This window comes from Strigops habroptila, chromosome 7, assembly GCF_004027225.2.
Source record: "Strigops habroptila isolate Jane chromosome 7, bStrHab1.2.pri, whole genome shotgun sequence".
Lineage (NCBI taxonomy): Eukaryota > Metazoa > Chordata > Aves > Psittaciformes > Psittacidae > Strigops > Strigops habroptila.
This window is the reverse complement of record NC_044283.2, coordinates 2,692,346-2,712,689: the sequence shown is the minus strand read 5'-3', so window position 1 is coordinate 2,712,689 and position 20,344 is coordinate 2,692,346. Positions and strand designations below refer to the sequence as shown.

Sequence of the window (20,344 nt, the reverse complement as noted above, 5' to 3'; positions counted from 1 at the left end):
TTACTACTACACAGGCTGCATCTCCTGAGAGCTGAAGGATAAAACATTTTGAAAACAACAGTTTACCTAATCCAGACCAAGAATGATCCATGCCAAGAGCAAATGCTAAAGAAACAAGTGTCACTATCTCAGCACTGGCTCAGAACCATCAGAAGCATGCCTGGCCAAGGCTGCTTGCCCAGTTAGGCAGGTAGGAACCATTACTTTTCAGGGCCAACATCTACAAGCTCAGTGTTGCATCCAGCCCTCCTGCTCACCAAACCAGAAAATCCTCTACAGGCATTTTAAAAGGGGTTGTTTTAGCAGTAGACAGAGCCAGACACTTCAACTGCTCTAACAAAAACTCCTTTGAAAGACCAAGTGTAAAGGGTTAAACCTGCTTTACCTAAATTTACACCACAGCAACTACTTTGAATACTACTACCCTGCACGAACCTAGGTTTAAAGAGGGTTTCAGGGCTTGTTCTGCAATGTTAAGAGCAGGTATGGGGTGTAGGAAAGTTCAAAGCGCTACCTATAAGCAAGGGGATTCTGCAAGAAAAACATGAGCTTTGCTTATTTCCAGATGTGCAGATCAAAACCCAGAGGGGAGTAAAAAGAAGCGATAAGTTAACCAGCTTCTGCACTGCAGGCAGCTCGAAGCTTTAAGGTTATTTGTAATTCAGGGACAGGAGTAGCAGGCTAGAGATGGCACAGTTTGTTTTTCAGGTATGCTGTCTGCTTAAAGAATGAATTTTTGAGCGGAAAAACAAAGCAATGACCAATACACAGGAAATTCCAGAAAAGAAAGCACAGTTACAGCATTTCCCTCGTACTTTAAAGTACAGAGCAAGTAATATTTTACAGAACTACAGATCAAACAGCAAGAAGTCAGGCCAAATACTGACAGGCAACTTTTAAGTGAAATTACTATGCAGAAATGGCCAAGAAGTCTTTTGGCTGTGGGAAAGACAAGCAGCAGCTTCCTTCAGAGACTTCTGATTCTAAGGATTAAGTACCTTGGAATGACAATGCACAGTGATCCATTAATCCCACCCTTGACTAAGCATCTGGAATCAAAGTCCTGTAACCATTTCAACCCCCTACTGTTCTGCACCCCTTCAGCACTTGCCTCTTTGAAGTGGGTTTTCTCTTTTAGATTTACATTAGGAACTAAGGAAGGTGGACATAGACACAGCAGCAGTGTGTAGAAAGCTCAGTGCTTACAGCTTGCTAGGAGAGCCCAATGGATGCAAAGCAGCCCAATCTTCTTACCCAAACCTCTTGTCTTTATGCATTTGGACATCTCTGAAGCAGGGGCAGGGCAGATGTTGGTCAGCCTTACCTTGAGCGGCTTAGGGCCGTGCGACTTGTGCCCATCGCTTATCGAAGGTCTTTGATTCACCACCGTCAGTAAGTGGCGTTGGTGGACTAAGGCTTCCTTGAACTCCTCTTCTGTTTTGGTTTCTAGGAGCTTCTGCCGAAAGGTTATGTCCGAAAACATTGTGGCAAAGGTCCTGCCCACTTCTGTGGCTGTTTTGGTACTTTTCTGAACAGGAAAGAGAAAAAAAAAAAGACAGAAAAAAACCCCCTTATAAACTATTTTCTTTCGCTTCTATAATGTAGAACCACTGATTTACCCCACTGGGAACTGAAGAGCAAGCTGCTTGGCTTCCAGGACCCCTGAAACACCCAATGGAAAAGGGTACATGTGGAAGCTGTTGCAAACAAACACATCAACCACAGAAGGATCCTGTATGTACAACAACATGCAGAAGCACTGATCAGTCTTACCTGATCAACTTCCCAGGATTTGATCCAAATCTGAATTGTGCTAAACATGCATTTTGTCCCTGGTTTCCCTTCCAAGCTGCTAAGGCTAAACAAAGAGTCTTAACTATCCTCCAGCATCTCAGCATTACTGCTACTAGGGTGGAAAGATGCTGTAGTCAAGGTTCCAGCAGGTACAAGTGTCCTGATGTCTCTTCTGTAAGACTGAGATTATTGTGTGTATCTGCTTCATCAGCTTCCCATTTTCTGGGCATTAAAACTCAATTCAGTTGGCCTCTCTGGGGCAATTCTGGCAGCACAAGTGGAGATTTAGAGCTCTCAGCTGAAGTAACTACTCACACAGAGGAAAGCATAAGAAAGAAGCAGCTGAGCATGCACACGAGCTGCACTGTCTATCTTCATTAAATGCTTGGAAGGGACAGCAGACTTGCAAACACGAAAGAGGAACAAGTGCCTATGCGCAGGCTTTAACCTTTCTGTGAGCCACAGGCCTGATCTTTGAGGATCCAGCTTCAACAGTATCCAAGCCTGCTTTCCTACTGCTCCAAGCACATTGGAAATTAGATACAAAGGAACTGTAAAGGAGAATGAGCTCCCTGTCCCTGCACAAACCCACTAAATCCAAGCTCTACATCCCCAGCCTGCCCAACTGCTTGTACTACTTTGTTCAGGACAGATAAGATACTTGCCAAGGCAAAGTTATGTAGAACCATAGCTCATTAAGAGCTCCTTTTGATGCAAAGTTTTAACCCACCCGCCTTAGCTACTCTCTACACTCACCACGCAGCAACTGCCAAAGACACCCAAACAACCACCCTCCTTTGGACAGCCTCCAACCTCCTCGCAGTACTGTGAAATGTAGTAGCGAGCATGTGTGATTGATCTGAATTAGTTTGCATGATTCATAACAAAGCAGATGAACAAATTCTCCATGAACACAACCAAATAATTCATTGTTGCTTGATGCAGACAGCACGGACATGTGGGTGGCATTGCTCTAGTCCCAAAGGCATCACTAACACTATGCTTCCTCATCACTCATACTGCCCTGCCTCCCCCTCTCCTCCATCACCCTCTCTTCATCACAGAGAATATCCCTTCAGGGATTGCTAGGACATGTTCAATTTCACTTTTTAGGGAAGGGTTTGGATTTAAGATAATCTGCTCTGGGAGCAGAATTTGTAAGCTTGGTTCTTTCAGCCTGCATTTGCCATCACAGGGGAGTCTTCTCCTTTCACCTCTAAGCAGCAGCAGTCTTTGGGCTGGATGCTGCAAGCATTTACCTCAAGCTTCCCAATGCTGCTCCCTTTCTTTGCCTTCCAAGAGAGAAAGAGCACAAAGATTTGCAGGAGAACAAGTTTTTTTTCCATTCTCCACATTAGAGAAGGCCAAGGATCTGGATTCCTTAACACAACAGATGCCCATTTTCTGGGCTTTTTTTTTTTTCTCTCTCCAAGCAAGGCTCATTTCATCTGTTACTGTCAGCAGGTTAATTATTTTAACTGCTGTACCAGAAATGCGTACTTAGAGCTGGCTTAGATAAACTCATTTAAAATAAAAAGCATATTGGCAACTGTAGCTCTGCTTGGCCTCCACTCCCTTCCCTTAATTTGATGCTGTCCATTGGAAATGCAAACTTTGAGGCTATAAGCGGATGCAGAGCTGTTTGCTGGGTGCTTTGCACGTAGCTGGCCGGAGATAAGCAGACTGCCATACAATGAAAGAGAGATCAATGCAATTGCACATGGGTTTAGTTTTTTCCCTGCTGCTTTTCATAAGGAACATCAATATGTTTGCAGCCTGTTGGGTTTGAGATGTATGCCAAAAGCATTGAACTGCTCAGTTGGGAAAAACCTGCCAAAAATCCTGGGAAATAAGGAAACACCAGTATTTCCATTTAAATAAGGCTGGTGGTGGAGGGGTAGAGGAGACAGACAGACCAGAAGGTCCCAAGGTCACACAAATAGCATAGAAGAGCAGGAAACTGAAGCAGGATGTGTCCTGTTCCAGACGAGGTCTCCAACCTCTCCAGCACCTCCCAGAAGCACAGACCCAGTAGCCCCAAGGTGTAAACAGCCACCTTAAGTGTGAAAAGGTCTTGAGCTTTGAACCATTCAACCATTAGCTAGAAGAACACACTAGCTTGATGAAGCCAGGGCTTTCTAGGAAGACGGTGATCCCCAATTAACCTTGATGCCCCCCATGATATTGCAGTAAATGTGTACTAATGTACTACTTGTTGGACTTGTCGACACCAAAGAACCAGCAAGTACATTTGGTTAAGCATTAACCTTGCTGGTTTGAGTTCCAAAAGCTATGAACACACATCCCAATGGACCTCAGGACAGTCTGACCTGAGAAGCACCCCAGCCCCCAAGTAGTCTTGCCCATACTGTAACAGAGATCGCAAAATTACATCTTCCTCTTGGTTACATCAGTCCATCTGCATCTGCTGCAACCACATCTGCAGCATGACTCAGTGTTCCATCAAGAGAGCTTGCTGAGAAGCAACCCAGACCTTTGCAATGGGGCATCAGCTACAGACTCAGAGGCCTTCACAAGCATGGCTTTAACCAGGAATAGAATTCCTTACCTCTGAAAGTAGTAGCTAAACTAGTAAAGCTGGAGGGGGGAATCTGTGGAGTTACATACGCATCACAGCATGCAAAAAGTGCATTATCTATAGAGTAAAGCATGCATCACTGTAGCTCTAGCAAAAAGTATATGGGGACTAAGACACATTTGATCTGTAATGTTTTCCTCCAAGTCAGGCTAGAGGCCTTTCTTTGGGATGAGACTAGGACACAGCTGACTAATCTACCCCTCACAAACACAGTATAAATCATCTTGACAACTGCTGAGATTATCTCGGGCTTTTTCACATCCCCTTGTGTTTAAAAAAATAATATGTTGTCATTAACCCTAAGGGACTAAGGAAAAGCAATCTCCGAGAACCCTCTGAAGCACCAGAGTAAATGCAAACACAATACTCACCATTTTCGGAGGAGCCAGGACTAATATCACAAATCTCACTTCACAGGAGTTTTCACCCCAATTCTGAGGCCTCTCCAGGCGGCTGATGCAAACGTGACGTCGCTGAAGGGACTTTATAGTGCAACTGTCAAGAAAGATGGCACTGTTATACTTGGCTCTATGACACATAGAAACATAGAATCAGTCAGGTTGGAAAAGACCTTTAAGATGATTAAGTCCAACCATTACCCCAGCACTGCCAAGGCCACCACTAAGCCATGTCACTGAGGGCCTCGTCTACACGGTGTGTGAACACTTCTAGGGATGGTGATTCGACCACTGCCCTGAGCAGCCTGTTCCAATGCCCAACTACCCTCTCGGTGAAGAGATTGTTCTTAATATCCAGTCTAAACCTCCCCAGCACAGCTTGAGGCTGTTGCCTCTTGTCCTATCCCTTGTTACCTGGGAGAAGAGACCGTGGCATGCTCTTTCCAAGGTTTACACATGTATTTCAACTTTGAGAAATACCAGATGATGTTGGTTGTTAAAGGGTCACTTCTGAACTCTCAAACGGTGCCTTTAAGTTACTATCAGCCAAATTCTAACTTTTGCAGAATTTTACATCCAGGTTTTTATGGGAAACAACTTTCAAGATTTCCATATTTTCCTTCTTCTCTGTCTGCTTTTTAATAGCCAAGAAATCAAAAGACAAAGCATAACATACCTAGTACTTGCAGTGCTACAGAAGCTTTCACAGAAAAGCCCTCTTCGAAACAAACACCACCTACATTATTGGAAAGCAGTTTACACTTCATTTCATTTCACCTCATCTCCCAAAGTGCTTTTGGAAACATTAAGGCAAGGTGCCAAACCAACATATTTCCACTTTTGCCTTGGGCTGCTCTCTCTCTGTTGGAATGGATTTCCCTATTTGCTCTCAGCTGTTATTTTTCCCCTTTCTAGTACAGGTGAGTTATAGAAATCAAGCTGACCTCCTTGCTCGGGATCTACAGAGGCTATAGCAGGCAGGATTACTGCTCAGAGGGAAATCCTTGGCTGCAATCCAGTCAGCCCTGCTGGATGTGATGGCTGTTTGACTCCCGCAACAAAGACTGGCAACAACTTGAAATAAACATAGAGCATCTTTGGATGCTGTGAAAGACCAGAATGGGATATTTAAACAGAGCTGTGATCTGAATAGCCATCATTTTTTCTGCTGGGAAGTGGCTTGGTGCAGTTGCAGCAGGTTGCTAACACCAGCCTGGAATGCAGCTCTCCTGTTCCCATTAAAGCCACCTACTACTTCCCAAATTTTCTGAAAAGCACTGGTAAAACATGTACACAGGGTTTGTCTGTTAACACCGAAAGAGGTATGGAAGAGTGTTTTCCTACCTCAGAGTGACTTTTTTCTGGTTCAAAGTCGCTTTGACTGCTTGCTCCCTTTTATTTATCTAGCAAGCACCTATCTCAGCCCTCTGTGATAGGAGGATTCATCTCTCCTTTAACTTCTCTTCCATTTCTTTCCTTGCAACATGTATCGTCACACCCATGCTCCCTGAAGGCTGTTCCAGTAATGGCTCTTGAAGAGATGAAGAGCCATCTCTTTGGCTGGAGATGTACTCATCAGGAGCACATTATATTTTCTTTTCAGTTCTTACTAACTTGCATGCAAAAATCACACCACCAAGTGTTTTCTTATTGACTTCCTGATCACAGATTGGAAGCAGCCTACTTACACAAATTAATCTGACAAAGACACTTGTCAGAGAACAACCAAACAGCTTAATTAGAACAATACAGGTCATGAGTAAGATGACAGTATTTCATTTATTTCTCGACTCCCCTCCATCACAGTCCCTTGTGCTTTTTCTACTTGAATTAGCTTTGGAAAAGAGAACGATTAAGGCAGGTCCTAAGGTTAGGAGTAAATCTCTTCTAAAGTAATTGGAAATAGAGCGTAAGCTATCTTTTTGACTAAACCCATAGTTTGGATATGAAACAACCCTTGTCCTTCCCTCCCAAGGGATAAAATGAGCACAGACAACACTATTTCGCAAGCAAATCAAAGCTCTTGGTAGCAATCCTGCTGTGGCTGGACAGCATACAAGTCTCTGTGTGTTATAGTTCAACAAGTCAATGGGGAAGATGCATGAACTCTGGGCTTTAGACTAACAGGAAAACCTTCATGGTCCAGCACATTCAGTTCTCTCACCTTCATCCACCTGGTCACCAACAGCGAACGGCTAATGCACCGTGAGCAAACATTACCCTTTTATTTTGAGCCCTGTTCTCAGCATTTTCACACTCTGCTGTTGAGCTCTTCAATTTGTTTTGAAAAGGAAGGCTTTCTGGGCTTTCTGAACATCATTTCTATTCCAGAGATGGCCAGAAGCAGATATCAGATACCTATTGCTCACAGAGCCATACTAACTACACTTAGCTGTACTACACTTTCCAGACATCATCCCTTTCCTACCATGTCTGCTACACGTTTCTTACTATGTGTTTGCCCTAGCAAGAAACTACTGAAGTACAAATTACGGCCAGAGAAGACTTATTACAGGGCAAGGGCTGATCACATCAGCACATGCCCTGGTGCCTGAAGTGGGACAGGATACTAAGGTGTGCACATGAAGGTAAGTTTCTATGTGTTGTGGAGGTGCAAGTTACCAGCCATTTCAATACCTGCATGCCTGCTCCCACCCCATTTGAGTAAATCCAAGAACTGAAACCTCACAAAAAACAACTTCAACTGCTCCTACCCAAGGTAGGAAAGCCAATGTGCAAAAGCCCTGCTCTCCTAGCTACAGTACATGAAATCATGCTGCAATATAGCAAGTTACTTGGAAAAACCTATTATATAGTGCAATAATTAAGCAAGCCACATGTTCTTCTGTACCTAGTTTTCTCCCTGAAGTGACAGGGTTATGTTTCAGCTCTGGTAACTTGCCTCTGCCTCTCAGGCTATGCTATCCTGCCACAGTGCCAGTCCACAGGGCTACACCACAGTTCAGTTCAATAACTTCTTGGGTATGGAGGGGAAAACTTGACTCTAAAAGGCTGCTCTTTGCTATTGGATCCCTTTCACATACAACCTAATTTTCCTGGCAGCCAAGCCAAAACCTTGTGCTTCAATGAATCAGGACTCCTCTTTTTCCTTAACTGGAGGGACTGAGAAAGTGTGCAACAAGAGGATCTCACTCCTTAGTGCTTAGGAAGTACTGGAAGATTTAGCACCCCTGAGCACGTTTACGAGGCACCAAAAAATCCACTGTCATCATTACTCATTTTTATCTGAAGTAGTTTTATCTACAGTGCTGGAGTTTGAAACTTCTCACGCCTATGAGACAGTTCCTTTCAACTCTTCTGTGAAGAGCTCTACTGACACCAACACACACATCTGAATCCCAGCATCACTTACATCAGTAAAGCTGAGTGTGAACCACTGAAGAATTGCCAACCTAGTTCAGGTCTATGTATGGACACAATTTAAGTCAATAATACCTTTATAAATGAGGCTCAGTTGGCTTAGCAAGGCTAAAGCAGAGTAAAACCAGATTTAAACAGGTGCCACAGAGAAGGTCTGATGCGTCTAAGCACTCCTACAAGCGCCTATGTGCAGAATGCAGCCTCATCTGCACTAAGCCTGGTCTCCCTCTGTTATATCCATTTATTCAGGGGGAAAAATGGTGTCTCAGTACTTTTAGTGCAAGGACAAGTCACTTCTGCACATGTACCATCCAGCATCTCCAGCTTTTCTTCAATCTGAGCCATTATGTAGCTGACTTAAATCCTATTCCCTGGTGTAGCGCTTACAGCTCCCACTTTTCTTTCTACTCCAGAATCCAGAAACAAATATAACACAATCCCAAACTGCAGTCCCTACTAGACTTATGCAAATATTTGTAAAAGGCAAAAAGAAGTAAAGTTACTTGGTTCACATGGGGAAATCCCAAGTTATGCAAGACTGCAGGTAAAACTCAGCACAGACCAGGCCAAGAGGAGAGTCACTTTCAAAATGAAGCAACTTATTTCAAGTAGCACTTAAGTAAATTCCTACTAGGAAAAAAAGAAGTAATAATCTGAAGGATAAATAGCCAAAGCTCCCAAAAGCTTAAGAACCAGCAAGGCATTTTCAGCTGACTCCAAATCATGTCTGGTTTGGCCAAAGCCTCCAAGTTCCCTTTTGGTTTGGTTTGAGCTAAGTTTGATTCTCCTTTGGTTTGGCCAGAAAGTTGAAAAATCTATTTTCACCCAGTATTAGTCACACAAGGCAAAGCTGGGCTATGATTTAATGAGATGCCAGGTTGTGTTCTCAGCAATTTTATCTTGATCCTCCAATAATTGAGCTCATAAAAAGGGCATTTAAGTTATAGAACTCATTCTGCTTTGCTGTGCTCCTCTCATTCCAGGCTGTGTATCTAGCAGCGTTGAGTGTGGCACTCTGATGGTGAGAACTGGCTACGCTCCACCAAAATCACTGATACACCGAGTCACACAAACTGCAGGTCTGCCCCACACCCAAGATGTTATCAGAGTAATAACACATTTCTCAACCAAATCATCAAAAAGGTCAAACTATGGAGACCCAAGAGAAACAGAAACCCTCTTTAAACAGGGCAAGAAAGGAAGTTAATACAGAAACAAATGATCCCCTGCAGTAAGAAAAAGTGCCCAGCAGAGGTAATCAGCTAGCCAGCCTTTTCCTGTCCTGATGCAGAACAACAATGACACTTCTTGTTCTCATCCACTGCACATAAATCTTCCTCTGTGGAGCAGCTCCAGGCGCAAGCTTTTAGAAACCAGAATTTGCAAGCGAGGAATGAAGCTGTGACCAGCAAGCCAGCTCACCCGCAGCTTGGTACAGTGCTGTTACAGCAAAAAAGTTGCTCCAAGCTGGATCATTTTGGACTGGTAAATGCACTTTGCTGGGCTCCAGAAAGACCCATCCTCTCTAGCAGTTAATCTCTCTAGGGGAAAGTGTTCCCTATGGGACAATGTATAAGGAGACATCTCCTCCTCCCTGTACAGATGCTGCAGGCACTGGAACGAGTCAGCCTTCTCTCCAACAGATCCTCCTTGGGATCCAAATTCCTAAAGAAGGGTTTGAATTTGAGAACATCTCTTCATAACAGCACCTGCAAGAGCTTCAGCTCTCCAGCATAACCTGGGAGAGCCCAGCAAGGGTGGCTGGGCACTTAAAAAGGAAATTAATCAGTTCTTTGAACCCAAAGAACACTTGAGATAGATGATGGTGATAAATTTTGGAGAAGAGGCTCTTGTAAACAAGACTGCATATTTTGTAATCATAAATCTAAAGGATAATATTTGTTTTAAACAGCTGAACTGTTTAATTTCCCATAGGACCCCATTTAGCTCTTTGAAAGACGGGGCAACATTCTGAGGAATACACAGTAACTGAAGGATGTCTACCTGAAATCTATTCAACAGCTAAATTGGAAGGAACATGGCTTTTCTATAGACCCACAAACTTCTGGGTCTACACAAATCCTTAAAACCCAAAACAGGCTTTGCATTACTTATGTTACTAATGGATCTCTCTTCAAGTTTCACACAACCATCAGTTACACATTAAATCTGAGAAGTTACTACTCAAACTTTACTCTATCTGGACAGCAGTGTTGCTTGATATCCAAAATAACCTCACAATAACTCAGAAAAACCCAGGAAGCCTTTCAAAAACAGGTAAACTCTTCCACATGAACCATTGCTATATGAAAGTAAGCAATTTCATAGCAACACAGAGCACACAAATCACTAAACCACTCTTTGCTTGCAGAGAGGCTTTTTCCCTCTGCTTTGCATGTTAAAACAGCTTTAGCAAATCAGTTTAATGCACTGAAAATAAGTCCTTCACCAATCCATGTGCCTCATCAATGCAGCCAAATGATACTGCTCTTCAACTGCTCAATCCAGACTATGAAGCAGCTTGCTTTCTTGTTTTTCTAAGGTTTCAGCTTTGGAAGAAAGCAATTATATTTATCTCCTGGCAAGAAGAATATAGGCTGGAAGTTGTGATGCCTGGGGAATTCCACTCAGCTCAGGGAGCATTTGTTCAATAACCCACACAGCTGGTGTTTCTCCTAGAGAATGTCGAGGAGACATCCACCAGCAGTCAGTTAAAAGCTACTTTAACGTCCATAGCATCAGGTTTCCTTCATTAGAAGTGAAAAAATAATTTAAAATAGGCATTTGCATCTTCATATGTCAGAGGGTGAAAAAAGCAATTGGGTGTGATAAGACTTGGCTTGTGATGAGAGCCGCTTCCCCATATACTCTCCATTGGATAAGGGTGGAGGTCTTCATTGGGCTTTTTGAGCTACAAAACTGTGCCACACCAAAACCAATAGCTCTCACAAGGGCTTCGTCCCCACCTTTCCTGATCCAGATATGCAAAGCATCCAGTTTACCCCCTCCAAACTCTGGATCATAGAATCAACTAGGTTGGAAAAGACCTTTAAGATGATCAAGTTTAACCATTACTTCAGGACTGCCAAGACCACCACTAACCCATGTCACCAAGGCCCTCATCTACACAGAAACTCACTTACTCAACTTACCTGGAAACTCACCTATGAAACCAGATTCTTAGCTCTGGGCTGTTCATAGGGAACTCTGAGCACCCTCCTACCAGTACATCTACCTGCAGCAATCACTGCATGCTGGAGGGGCAACAAAGTACATCCCTAGACTCCTACTGACAGCAGAACTTCTTCATGCTAAATAACTGAATAAGTCTGAGGATAACAGTTCAGCACTCCCCATTCTGGCACAGGTCTGGCTATCCCTTATCCCAGGTTCTCTAATGAAACAATCAACCAACAGCTTCACAGTGAAACAGCAAGAGATCTCCATACCAGCTTGTGTCCTGCTGTTCTGGCAAATATTATGAGTAGGAGAAAGAGTTGTGTCCATGATTCCCAAGGTTTGAGATGCTGTCCTTGACTGATGAAGCTAATCTGTAACACTGAAGTTTGCTTTCCAGTTAGAAAACCAGCACGTACACAAATACTTAGCAACCTTCATTCTTCTAGAGCTGAACACTGCTGGTTAGTGGGGCGTGCAGGACTGTGCCACAGTCTCAGCTACACAGAATTCCAGTGAAGGAGCCTCAAGGTTTCCATAAACTTATGTACCCTGGTATGGCTTCAGCAAGATCAGGGTTTGGTCATTATTGACAAAAAAGCCTATTGTGGATCAGAAGCCAGTTGGGGTTTTTTCCTGGACTTCAGTGGAACATTCAAACCTTGAGATCTTCAATTCCTCAACAGTTTGTTCTGTCATGTGGCTATAGCCCAGATCCATATAGTACATCTGACCTTGCTGGTGGTTCAATAGACCTGAAACTGTTAGGAAACCACCAATTCCAACAGAAGCAGAATAGCTATTTCACCCTAAGTTTTTCCCACCACTCTGTCCCACTGAAGATAACTCAAAGAGCAGCCCTTTCTCCAGCACCAAAGAGAGAGGGAACCCAAGTGTCATGTCCATTAGGAATGCTCTTCTGCAGCCAGGCTCTGCACAACTCATTGAAAATCCTACACAAGTCTTGTCTTCCTTTTTCCCCTTGAAATCAATGCAGAAACAACACTGTCAAAACCATATCTCTGAGCTGCTCTTCCTCATTAATATAATCCCACAACAGTACTCCAGTTTATCTCATCCATGAGGAATAACAAGTTGGTTGAGGTGCACAAAACCCAGCAGTGCTGGTTTAAAATCTAGCCAAGAGTATAGAATAAATGCAAGGATGAAGAACAACAAGTATCTTAGAGGCTCTCTCCACTCTTTTCGTCAACAAATGCCTTTTACTTCAGAGTTTTGGAAGTTGTTTTGCAATCTGACTTCAAGAAAAATGTAAGATCTAAAAATATGGTTCACAATCTGTTGCACAATAGCTACAGCAGTAATACAGTGCAATAATTAGATAATTATAGTTAATAACTCATCACTGCTTTCCCACCACTTTCTTCTCCCTCTTCAGAGTAACAAAAGGAAGAAACAAGGAAAGTTTTGCACAAGACACCTTCAGGCTGTAAGCTTAGCTTTCAAATCATGTCTTGTCATGGAAGCTAGTATTACTCACATGGATGCATTTAAAGCTTTGGCACACTTTCTACAGAGAGGCTGAACCTACCCTTTTCAGTTTCATGTATATAATCACAGCATTTGTATCATGATCTCTAGAAATGCTTTGTTAGTAAGTCAACGCTCTCCAAAGCCCTCTATAGAGCCATGTCACATGCCATGGTAGAAATTTCCACCCTCCACCCTTCCTAGAGTAGGATGTACAGATCCTTATTGCCATTATGCCACCTCTGGCACCTGAAGTGGACAAAACTGCTCTAAAGCCGCTTCGTTTATCAGTATGGAAAGACCATTTTACTGTTTAAACTCTTCTTTGTGCAAGCTACTCTGTACACACCAAGCATCAGAGTAGAGCCAACAGAGACAGTAGCACATGCAACATAGACTTTATCCAGTTCACTTCTATATGCAGAGACAGTAGCACATGCAACATAGACTTTATCCGGTTCATTTATAAAGAACAGAGCCCTGATATGCAAGTTCCCTTTTTACAGAGACCACATCCTTTTCTCCAAGGGATTAGAAACAAGGGTGGGTTTATTTATTGCTTCTTGGTCATTTTTATACGTCTTATTTTTTTAAGTCATCTATTTCTGAGGCAGAATACTCCGCATTTTTTCCCAGCCATAAGCAGAGGGTAGGAGAAGAACTGCTAGTAGAAGGAAAGCTATTGTGACAGTTGTCCTAGCAAACTGGCTGTGAAGGCTAAAATATGTGCATGCACTCCCCAAGCCTTTAGGCCCCTATCCAAGATATCCTAGTAATTTCTCTAGGAATTAACATCTTTCTTGACAATTCAACTTAGAGACTGCATATGCATAAAGCAACAGCCAGAAGTCAAACTGCAATGCTTTGGTTGGCTCAATGACTTGGGTTCTGGCAGGGAAGAATGGGCAAGCCAAACTGTGAAGGGACAGTTTGGCTTGCCCAACATGCTTGATTTGGAAACAATAGTTTCAAAACCCAGTTTTGGTCAAGTGGAAGCTGGGGTGAAGCCACCATGTCTCATAAATCCCAGGTGATAGAGTCCTTACTGTCTTAAGTGTCTGCTCCAATATTTAGCAGTGTTGACAATTAATCAGCGCCTGAATTAATTGCCAGACAAAGTAATCACTGTCTAAATAGTGTCAGAATTTCTGACTTCAATTTTCAGTTACAAAATTTATATGTTCTCATCAAAGGACCTAAGAAATCTTTTGGTACGAGTTCCCAGACTTTGGCAGGCAAAGTAGTCCACAAACCAGCCTGCTTGTCCCTTTCAGAAGCTCCTCTCATTAACGTTTCTCAGTAATTAGCATTTTCTGGCTTGGATTTATTTTCAGCATTCTTAGCTTGTTAACACCAGATTTCTATAGCATCCAAGAGCTTAACGCCATGTAGAGACTGTGGTCACCTCTGCCCAGGCTACTGCTTGTCCAAGACGAGCATCCTACTGCTGAGACCGAGATCCCGCAGGGTGGACGAAGAGGGCATTACCCTCCTGACCTACAAGGGCACATTCTGAAGCACTATTCTTCCCAGCAGCAGCAAAAATGACAATTGTTGAGCAGCCAGTGGATTCTGTTAATCTAATCCAGGTACTTACATGATACAGAGCCAGGACTGCTGATACTGCACCCCTGTGACTGTCGCTGTGACCCCTTGAATTGTATCCGATAAGAGGTGAACTAGGAAGAGAAGAGAGAGAAACATTACAGACTGTTTGATTTCCCACTGCAAATAACATTTCCTCTCAAATGGAAGCTGACTACTAATACAAAGCATACTTATTTATCTGCAGAGTGGATTGATGCAAGGGCATGGGGGGGCAACAGAGAAAGGTGGAAACATTTGTCCTGATGCTTTTGAATTCTGCCCTTAAACTATTTGCAGCTTGGAAAGGCAGCTGTTTTCTCCTCCCAACATCAACCGACTGCAATATTAGGCTATTAGATTAGCATTACTCAACACATACACACAGAGACAAGACTGGAAGAGGCATCTTCTGAATCCCCTGCCCTCTCTCCCCCTCTTCCCATTTACTAGTTTTATTTTATGGCACTGCTTATGTTTGCTTTGTTGGCAGAAAGCCTAAATTAAAGAGATTATAAATGCAAAGCTCTAAGGCAGGTAGCAAGAAGTAACCAAAGCATGAACATGCTTACTACATGCTCAGGACTTGACATATCTGTTAAACAAATTCACTCAGGCTGTGACAGTTACATTTGAGGTGCGATGTACATGTTTGTTTATTCGCTCCTGTTGAGTCTGAAACGTCATGGGTGCCTACAGAGAAATAATGCTTGGTTAAGCTTCTTTACATCTTGGGCTAAATGTAGTGTTTTAGGCTATGCTATGACATTTGCTAATAGCTTAAGGTGACATATGAGCCAACAACATTGGCTAGGACTGCCCCACTTGAGTTTCTGGAGGAAAAGTGTCTCTCATCCCTTCCAGTGGGCTGGGAGCAATGCAAAGGCTCAGCCCTTCCCAACCAATTACTCATCCAAAGCAGGCAAAATTCCCCAGCCTGTGTGAATTCAGATGGAAAAACAATCACAAGGCAAAGGAGCCATTTCTGAATAGACACTATCAAGTGTCTCCCTGCTGGAGAGCACTGAAAACTTGTCTGAGGACAAGCACACCTAATGGGTCCAAACAGACAAGACAATCCAGTGCTGTCAACTTCTCAACCCAAAGAACACCACTACATGTTATCTTAATGAAACAGGGACTCCACCAAAACATATAATCCCTGGAGACATGAGACACTTCAGTCTGACATGGACAAATAAGCCCCCAGTGTCACATGCAACATGCAAGGCTGGGGACCACGCCAGTAGTGAGTGTTCAACACACCACCAATAGAAAGGATGACAACTTAACAGTAACCCACAGGCAAAAGCAAGTCAAGAGTTTGTTACCATTCCCTTCTCGTGGGGTCCCTGAATCTGTGAATAAAGTGCTCATGATTTTTTCAAAGTTGCAGCTTGGCTCCATGTTCTCAGGATCTTCAGCAAAGTGCTTCAGCATCTCTCGAAGAACATCGTCCAAGGAGGTGGCCGTTTCATCAAGGATGATGCTGGCTCTGGCCAAGAACCCATCCAGGTCTCTGTGGGCTCTGACTTCCTCCTCAAAATTCTTTAATTTCAGATACTGTGTTAAGAAGAGGACAGAGCATTAGACAGATATATGCAACACCTAACAGCAAAGGCCTAGGATCTGTGTAGCTCACAAGCAGTTTTGCTGATGTTACTGCCACCCAACCAATGATTCTGGAATCAACTTGGCCATTCAGATCACATTATAGAAGAAAAGGTGTTTTATGCACTGATGCATTATGCACTAATACAATGAAGGTTTGCATTTTCAAGGCTTATTCTAACAGAGTACCCATAGGCAAACAGCTAGACACCATTAATTCTTCTTTCTATGTCAGGGTATAAAAAATATTAGGTTTTTTTGCCTAGGATAAAGCATATATGTTTGCCTAAAAGAAAAATGCCTAAAGGTAGCATTTAAAATCCTCTTTAGGTTTAAATAATTCAAGAAGTTCACAGAAATGTAGGAGAAGTTATTTGGAAGCAATCTGAGCTCAGCAGCATGAAAAATTACCAGTATGCATCTCAGTGTAATCTAACCCAGTTCTTTCCAAACTGGGAACCATCTCTTCCCAGTGCCCCAGGGTAGGGAGCCTGAAGTGGGAGATGGGGAGTTCTATCCAGCCTAAACTTCCTAAATTTTTATTGTTCCCACTCCCAAGGAAGTTTTATTCTTTTGTGCATTACATTTAGCTTTGAATCAATAAATAAGGGTAGGAGACAGAGCCTGAAACTGTCTCAGCTCTCTGCTGGTTCCCTCTGCTGTCCCAGACTTGTTGGCCTTGAGATGGAAGAACAACCAAGCTGTATTACAGAATCTCAATGCCTTTCTGTATGTGTCAGCTGCGAAGTTTGTTAATTGAGTGATCAAAATGCAAATGCATGGCTCCCATTTCACAGTCCTTGGAAATCCACACATGGAATTAGCACTCACAGTGCTGGTCAGGAAGGACTGACAGTTCTGTCCTCTCCTTCAACAGCTTAAGATTGAGTGAGGAAATGGGAACTGCACTTTGTTATATGGATCTTCCTTCCGACGGGAAACCAGCCAGGCTTGAACTCATGATGTTGAGGACCAGATTGTCAAGATACATTTAAATCTCAGCTCCCCTTAAGCTCAGTAACAAGCTCTGAATTGCTTTCACAAATCTGTCACCAAGTTGCCTTCACAACCTGGACCTTGGCACATTCTCCCCAAGTTAAAGGGCCACCCCTAAGCCTGACTCATGGATCCCCTCCTCTCACACGTACCCTTTCTACCTTTTCCATTTATAGCCTAGACACAGGGAAAAAAATGCTAACATCTCACTAATTACTGTAATTATCACAGCAACTATCAAGTTGTCAGTACACATCCATTGCAATTAGCACTGTTTTACTTTGCATCAATCACTTCTTACACAGCATCCTCGAGAGGGAGGATTCTCTGAAGGATTTCAGCTCCCACCCCCAAGGCTTTGTTACCATCTGCTCTTAGGAGAGGAGACAGTGACACGGCTTCATTAAACTCCACCTAAAAGAGATCATGTAACTGCAAGTGGCCAAGTCAATCTCAAATTATCACTGCATGAGAGCAAATTAAAACACCTATCACCATCTGTAACACTGGTGTTCGTGAGGTCACCATATGACCAGCAACCATCTCCCAAAGGTAACTCATTTTGGTTTGTCTGCCATGCAAATCCAACTTAGGATGGAGGTTCAAATAGTAAAGAGGCCAAATGACCTAGACAGGATTTAACAAGGTGAATGGCAGAGGAGATACTCATGGAGGTGCAAGGAAGGTTACAGCATCAGGAGTGCCAGGGAGCTTCCAAAAAAGCAAGAGTGGCTTTGTGTCACCAACTTCTCCCATGCATGAGAGAAGCCACCAGAACAGCGGAAGGAGAAAGTTGAGGGATATCTGAAGGAGAGCAGAAATGAATCAAAGGCATTCAGCAGAGGGCTATTATCTGCCCACATCATCTCAATCATCTCTGATCCTCCAGCAAGCTGTGCGTGACAGCATCATTTGCTTGTTGCGGCAGGACAGCCCCATCAGCAGCTTACTACAAGTCATAAGGATGAAGCTCCAGCTCTGCCACAGGCTTCAGGCAATGCCTTGGGCAAATAATTTTCCATGCTACAGCTTTCCATCTTCCTGTTTTATTCCCCTGCCCCTGTGTAGGAAATAGGGGCAATATCCGTCCTTGTTATCACTCCCATAACATCGGGGAATATATGTTCATTTAGCATTGCAAGGCAACTACCATGAAAGGATACAAATACATCACTCCAAGACAAACCAGAATCAAATTAGTGGAAGCACTGGTACAGCAACACCTCAGAGGATAGCTCAAAAAGAACTGTTCCAGTCAGGACACCGGGTGGTTTCAGGAGAGATTAATGATGGCTCCTTCACAAGTATTTTTTAGCTAGATAGTTAAGTCACACCAGGATACTTGATGCTGGAAACTTGATGCTGGAAACTGCTTAGCAAGAAACTCAAGACAGCTACCCAATACCCTTTTTAATAGCACTGAGTATCCTTGATTGCAAAGCTGCACATAGCATCGCGGCGAGAAGAGGCTGTTGGACCAAAGAAAGAGGAACATGTTGAAACAGCCTCCACCAGTTCAGGCAGGTCTCTTGGCCAGTCACATACTATCTGTGCAAAAAAGAGCTCTCAACACTCATCAAAAAAGCCTAAAAAGCAAGTTCTCTGCTGGTTGGCTGCTCTGAAGACCACCTCCACTCACAGACATCTCAAGAACCTTACAAAAAGGGGTATCTAAAAGCCATGTTGTCCCAAGCAGAGCTCTGCCTGTGCTGTTGCCATGATCACTTGGGCAAATTTGCTCAGAAACACACCATGATGATGATTAAATAGTTCAAACCACTTCAGTGAGCTTCTCCTTATTTATGCCTACCAAGTGACATGCTGGATAGCAACTTGCGTGAGACAGATTGCCCTTCCAGCTCTCCTGAAGGGGCACAAGTACCACAGGCTACTGCCAGACACAGGGACAACCTAGCAGGGGAACATCTCTAGACAAAGCTTCTGACCTGACCACTTTCCTGCTAGTAATTCCCTCTTCACAAACAATTGAAGCCATCTCCTCTGTGACTCAGGTCCCAATTTCCTTTGCATTTAAAGCACAAAATTTCCACTCATCCTCCCTGGGGGCAAAACCTGGCAATAGTATCTTCTCTCAAGCCCTGCTAAGGCATGCTAGCTCTCTGGTATTTGTTGTTCAACAGCTCAATACGATGCTCAAGCACAAACTGTAGGCCAGAAAAAGCAGGAATCCTACAGCTCTGAAAAGGAAAATTAAAACAGAAGAGACACTTGTGTTAGCAGTTTTAAACTATTTCTTATCAGAGGCAGATCCTGCATTCGGGGTTAGAATTTGCACTTTAAGTGATTAGGTTCTTGGGTTACTTTCAGTCAAGTGTATATAACTCAGAGCCTCAGCACTAGTATTAGACAAGACAAATTACTGACAAAGACATTTCCATTCCTGAGCATGAATAACTCATTTTAACTTCCATGGCTTAATATCAAACAATGCTTAATTTCTTTTTGATGGTGGTGGGTTTGTTTTTGGGGTTGTTTTGGGGTTTTTTGTTTTAACCTGGAGGGGGGAAGGTTTCTTCTGCTGAGGCCATTACACATTTTCCTCCCCCTATTAATTTAGCCTGCTGAAACACCTTTTAAGGATTTCAGCTAAGAGGCCTAAAAGCAAAGCATAGCTAAAGAGCTCTCTGTGATTCCCTATAAAGCCCCCAGGGCTTTGGTACATAGATTTAAGAATCCAAGGTAACATCCTTCAACGAAGCTTGCAATATGATTTACCAGGATCAGTGATGCTACAAGTTCTCAGGCAGGCAGCCAGCCCCTGCAACCAGCAGATGAGGCAAGACTCAAGACAACTCAAAGCTCCACAACCCCAAAGACTTCATGTGGTATTAAATATCAACCCATTTCCTCCCTGCATACTTTGTGTACTTTCATAGTCGGAGGTTTGTACTAATAGAGTTTATATGAGGTTTTTTTGCACTTTCACCTTATTGTTATTGAGTTACAGTCTCGAGAGCAAGTGTAAAGTAAGCGTTGTTTCCTAATTTTCCTCCTAGACTGTGTGTTTCCAGGGAATTCACTCCTGCTGAACCTCATGAAGGCAGACCTGATTAGCTGGAATAAACAGGAAACCAAAATCACAGCAATGTCTATTGAGTGTTTCTGCTTTCGGCTCGAGAGGAGCTCAGCAGCCTGAATCTCTATGGTGTATGCTTGGATCCCTTCGCAGGCAGCTGCAGAAGAGAAAGTGATGAATTAACATGTCAAGGAATTGTCTCAGACAAAAAGCAGTGGAACAATCAGAATTACAGAGAAACTGGAGAATGAGCAGCGCATGGCTTGTTAGGTTTAA

The 20,344-nt window shown here is 43.2% G+C and overlaps 1 protein-coding gene across 5 annotated transcripts in view; it reads right to left on the bottom strand.

The window, feature by feature from the left end:
* The window catches only part of SLC4A11 (solute carrier family 4 member 11), a 99,254-nt gene that overhangs the window by 38,988 nt on the left and 39,922 nt on the right, over window positions 1-20,344 (bottom strand). For 3 of the 5 annotated variants that reach the window (XM_030492282.1, XM_030492280.1, XM_030492283.1), the window contains exons 5-9: window positions 15,756-15,987; window positions 15,055-15,117; window positions 14,438-14,519; window positions 4,765-4,888; window positions 1,325-1,528 (exon numbers count right to left, since the gene is read on the bottom strand). In XM_030492282.1, coding sequence (XP_030348142.1) covers window positions 1,325-1,528; window positions 4,765-4,888; window positions 14,438-14,519; window positions 15,055-15,117; window positions 15,756-15,987 — 705 coding nt within the window. The remainder of the gene's footprint in view (window positions 1-1,324; window positions 1,529-4,764; window positions 4,889-14,437; window positions 14,520-15,054; window positions 15,118-15,755; window positions 15,988-20,344) is intronic. The other 2 variants (XM_030492281.1, XM_030492284.1) reach the window with 1 other exon arrangement.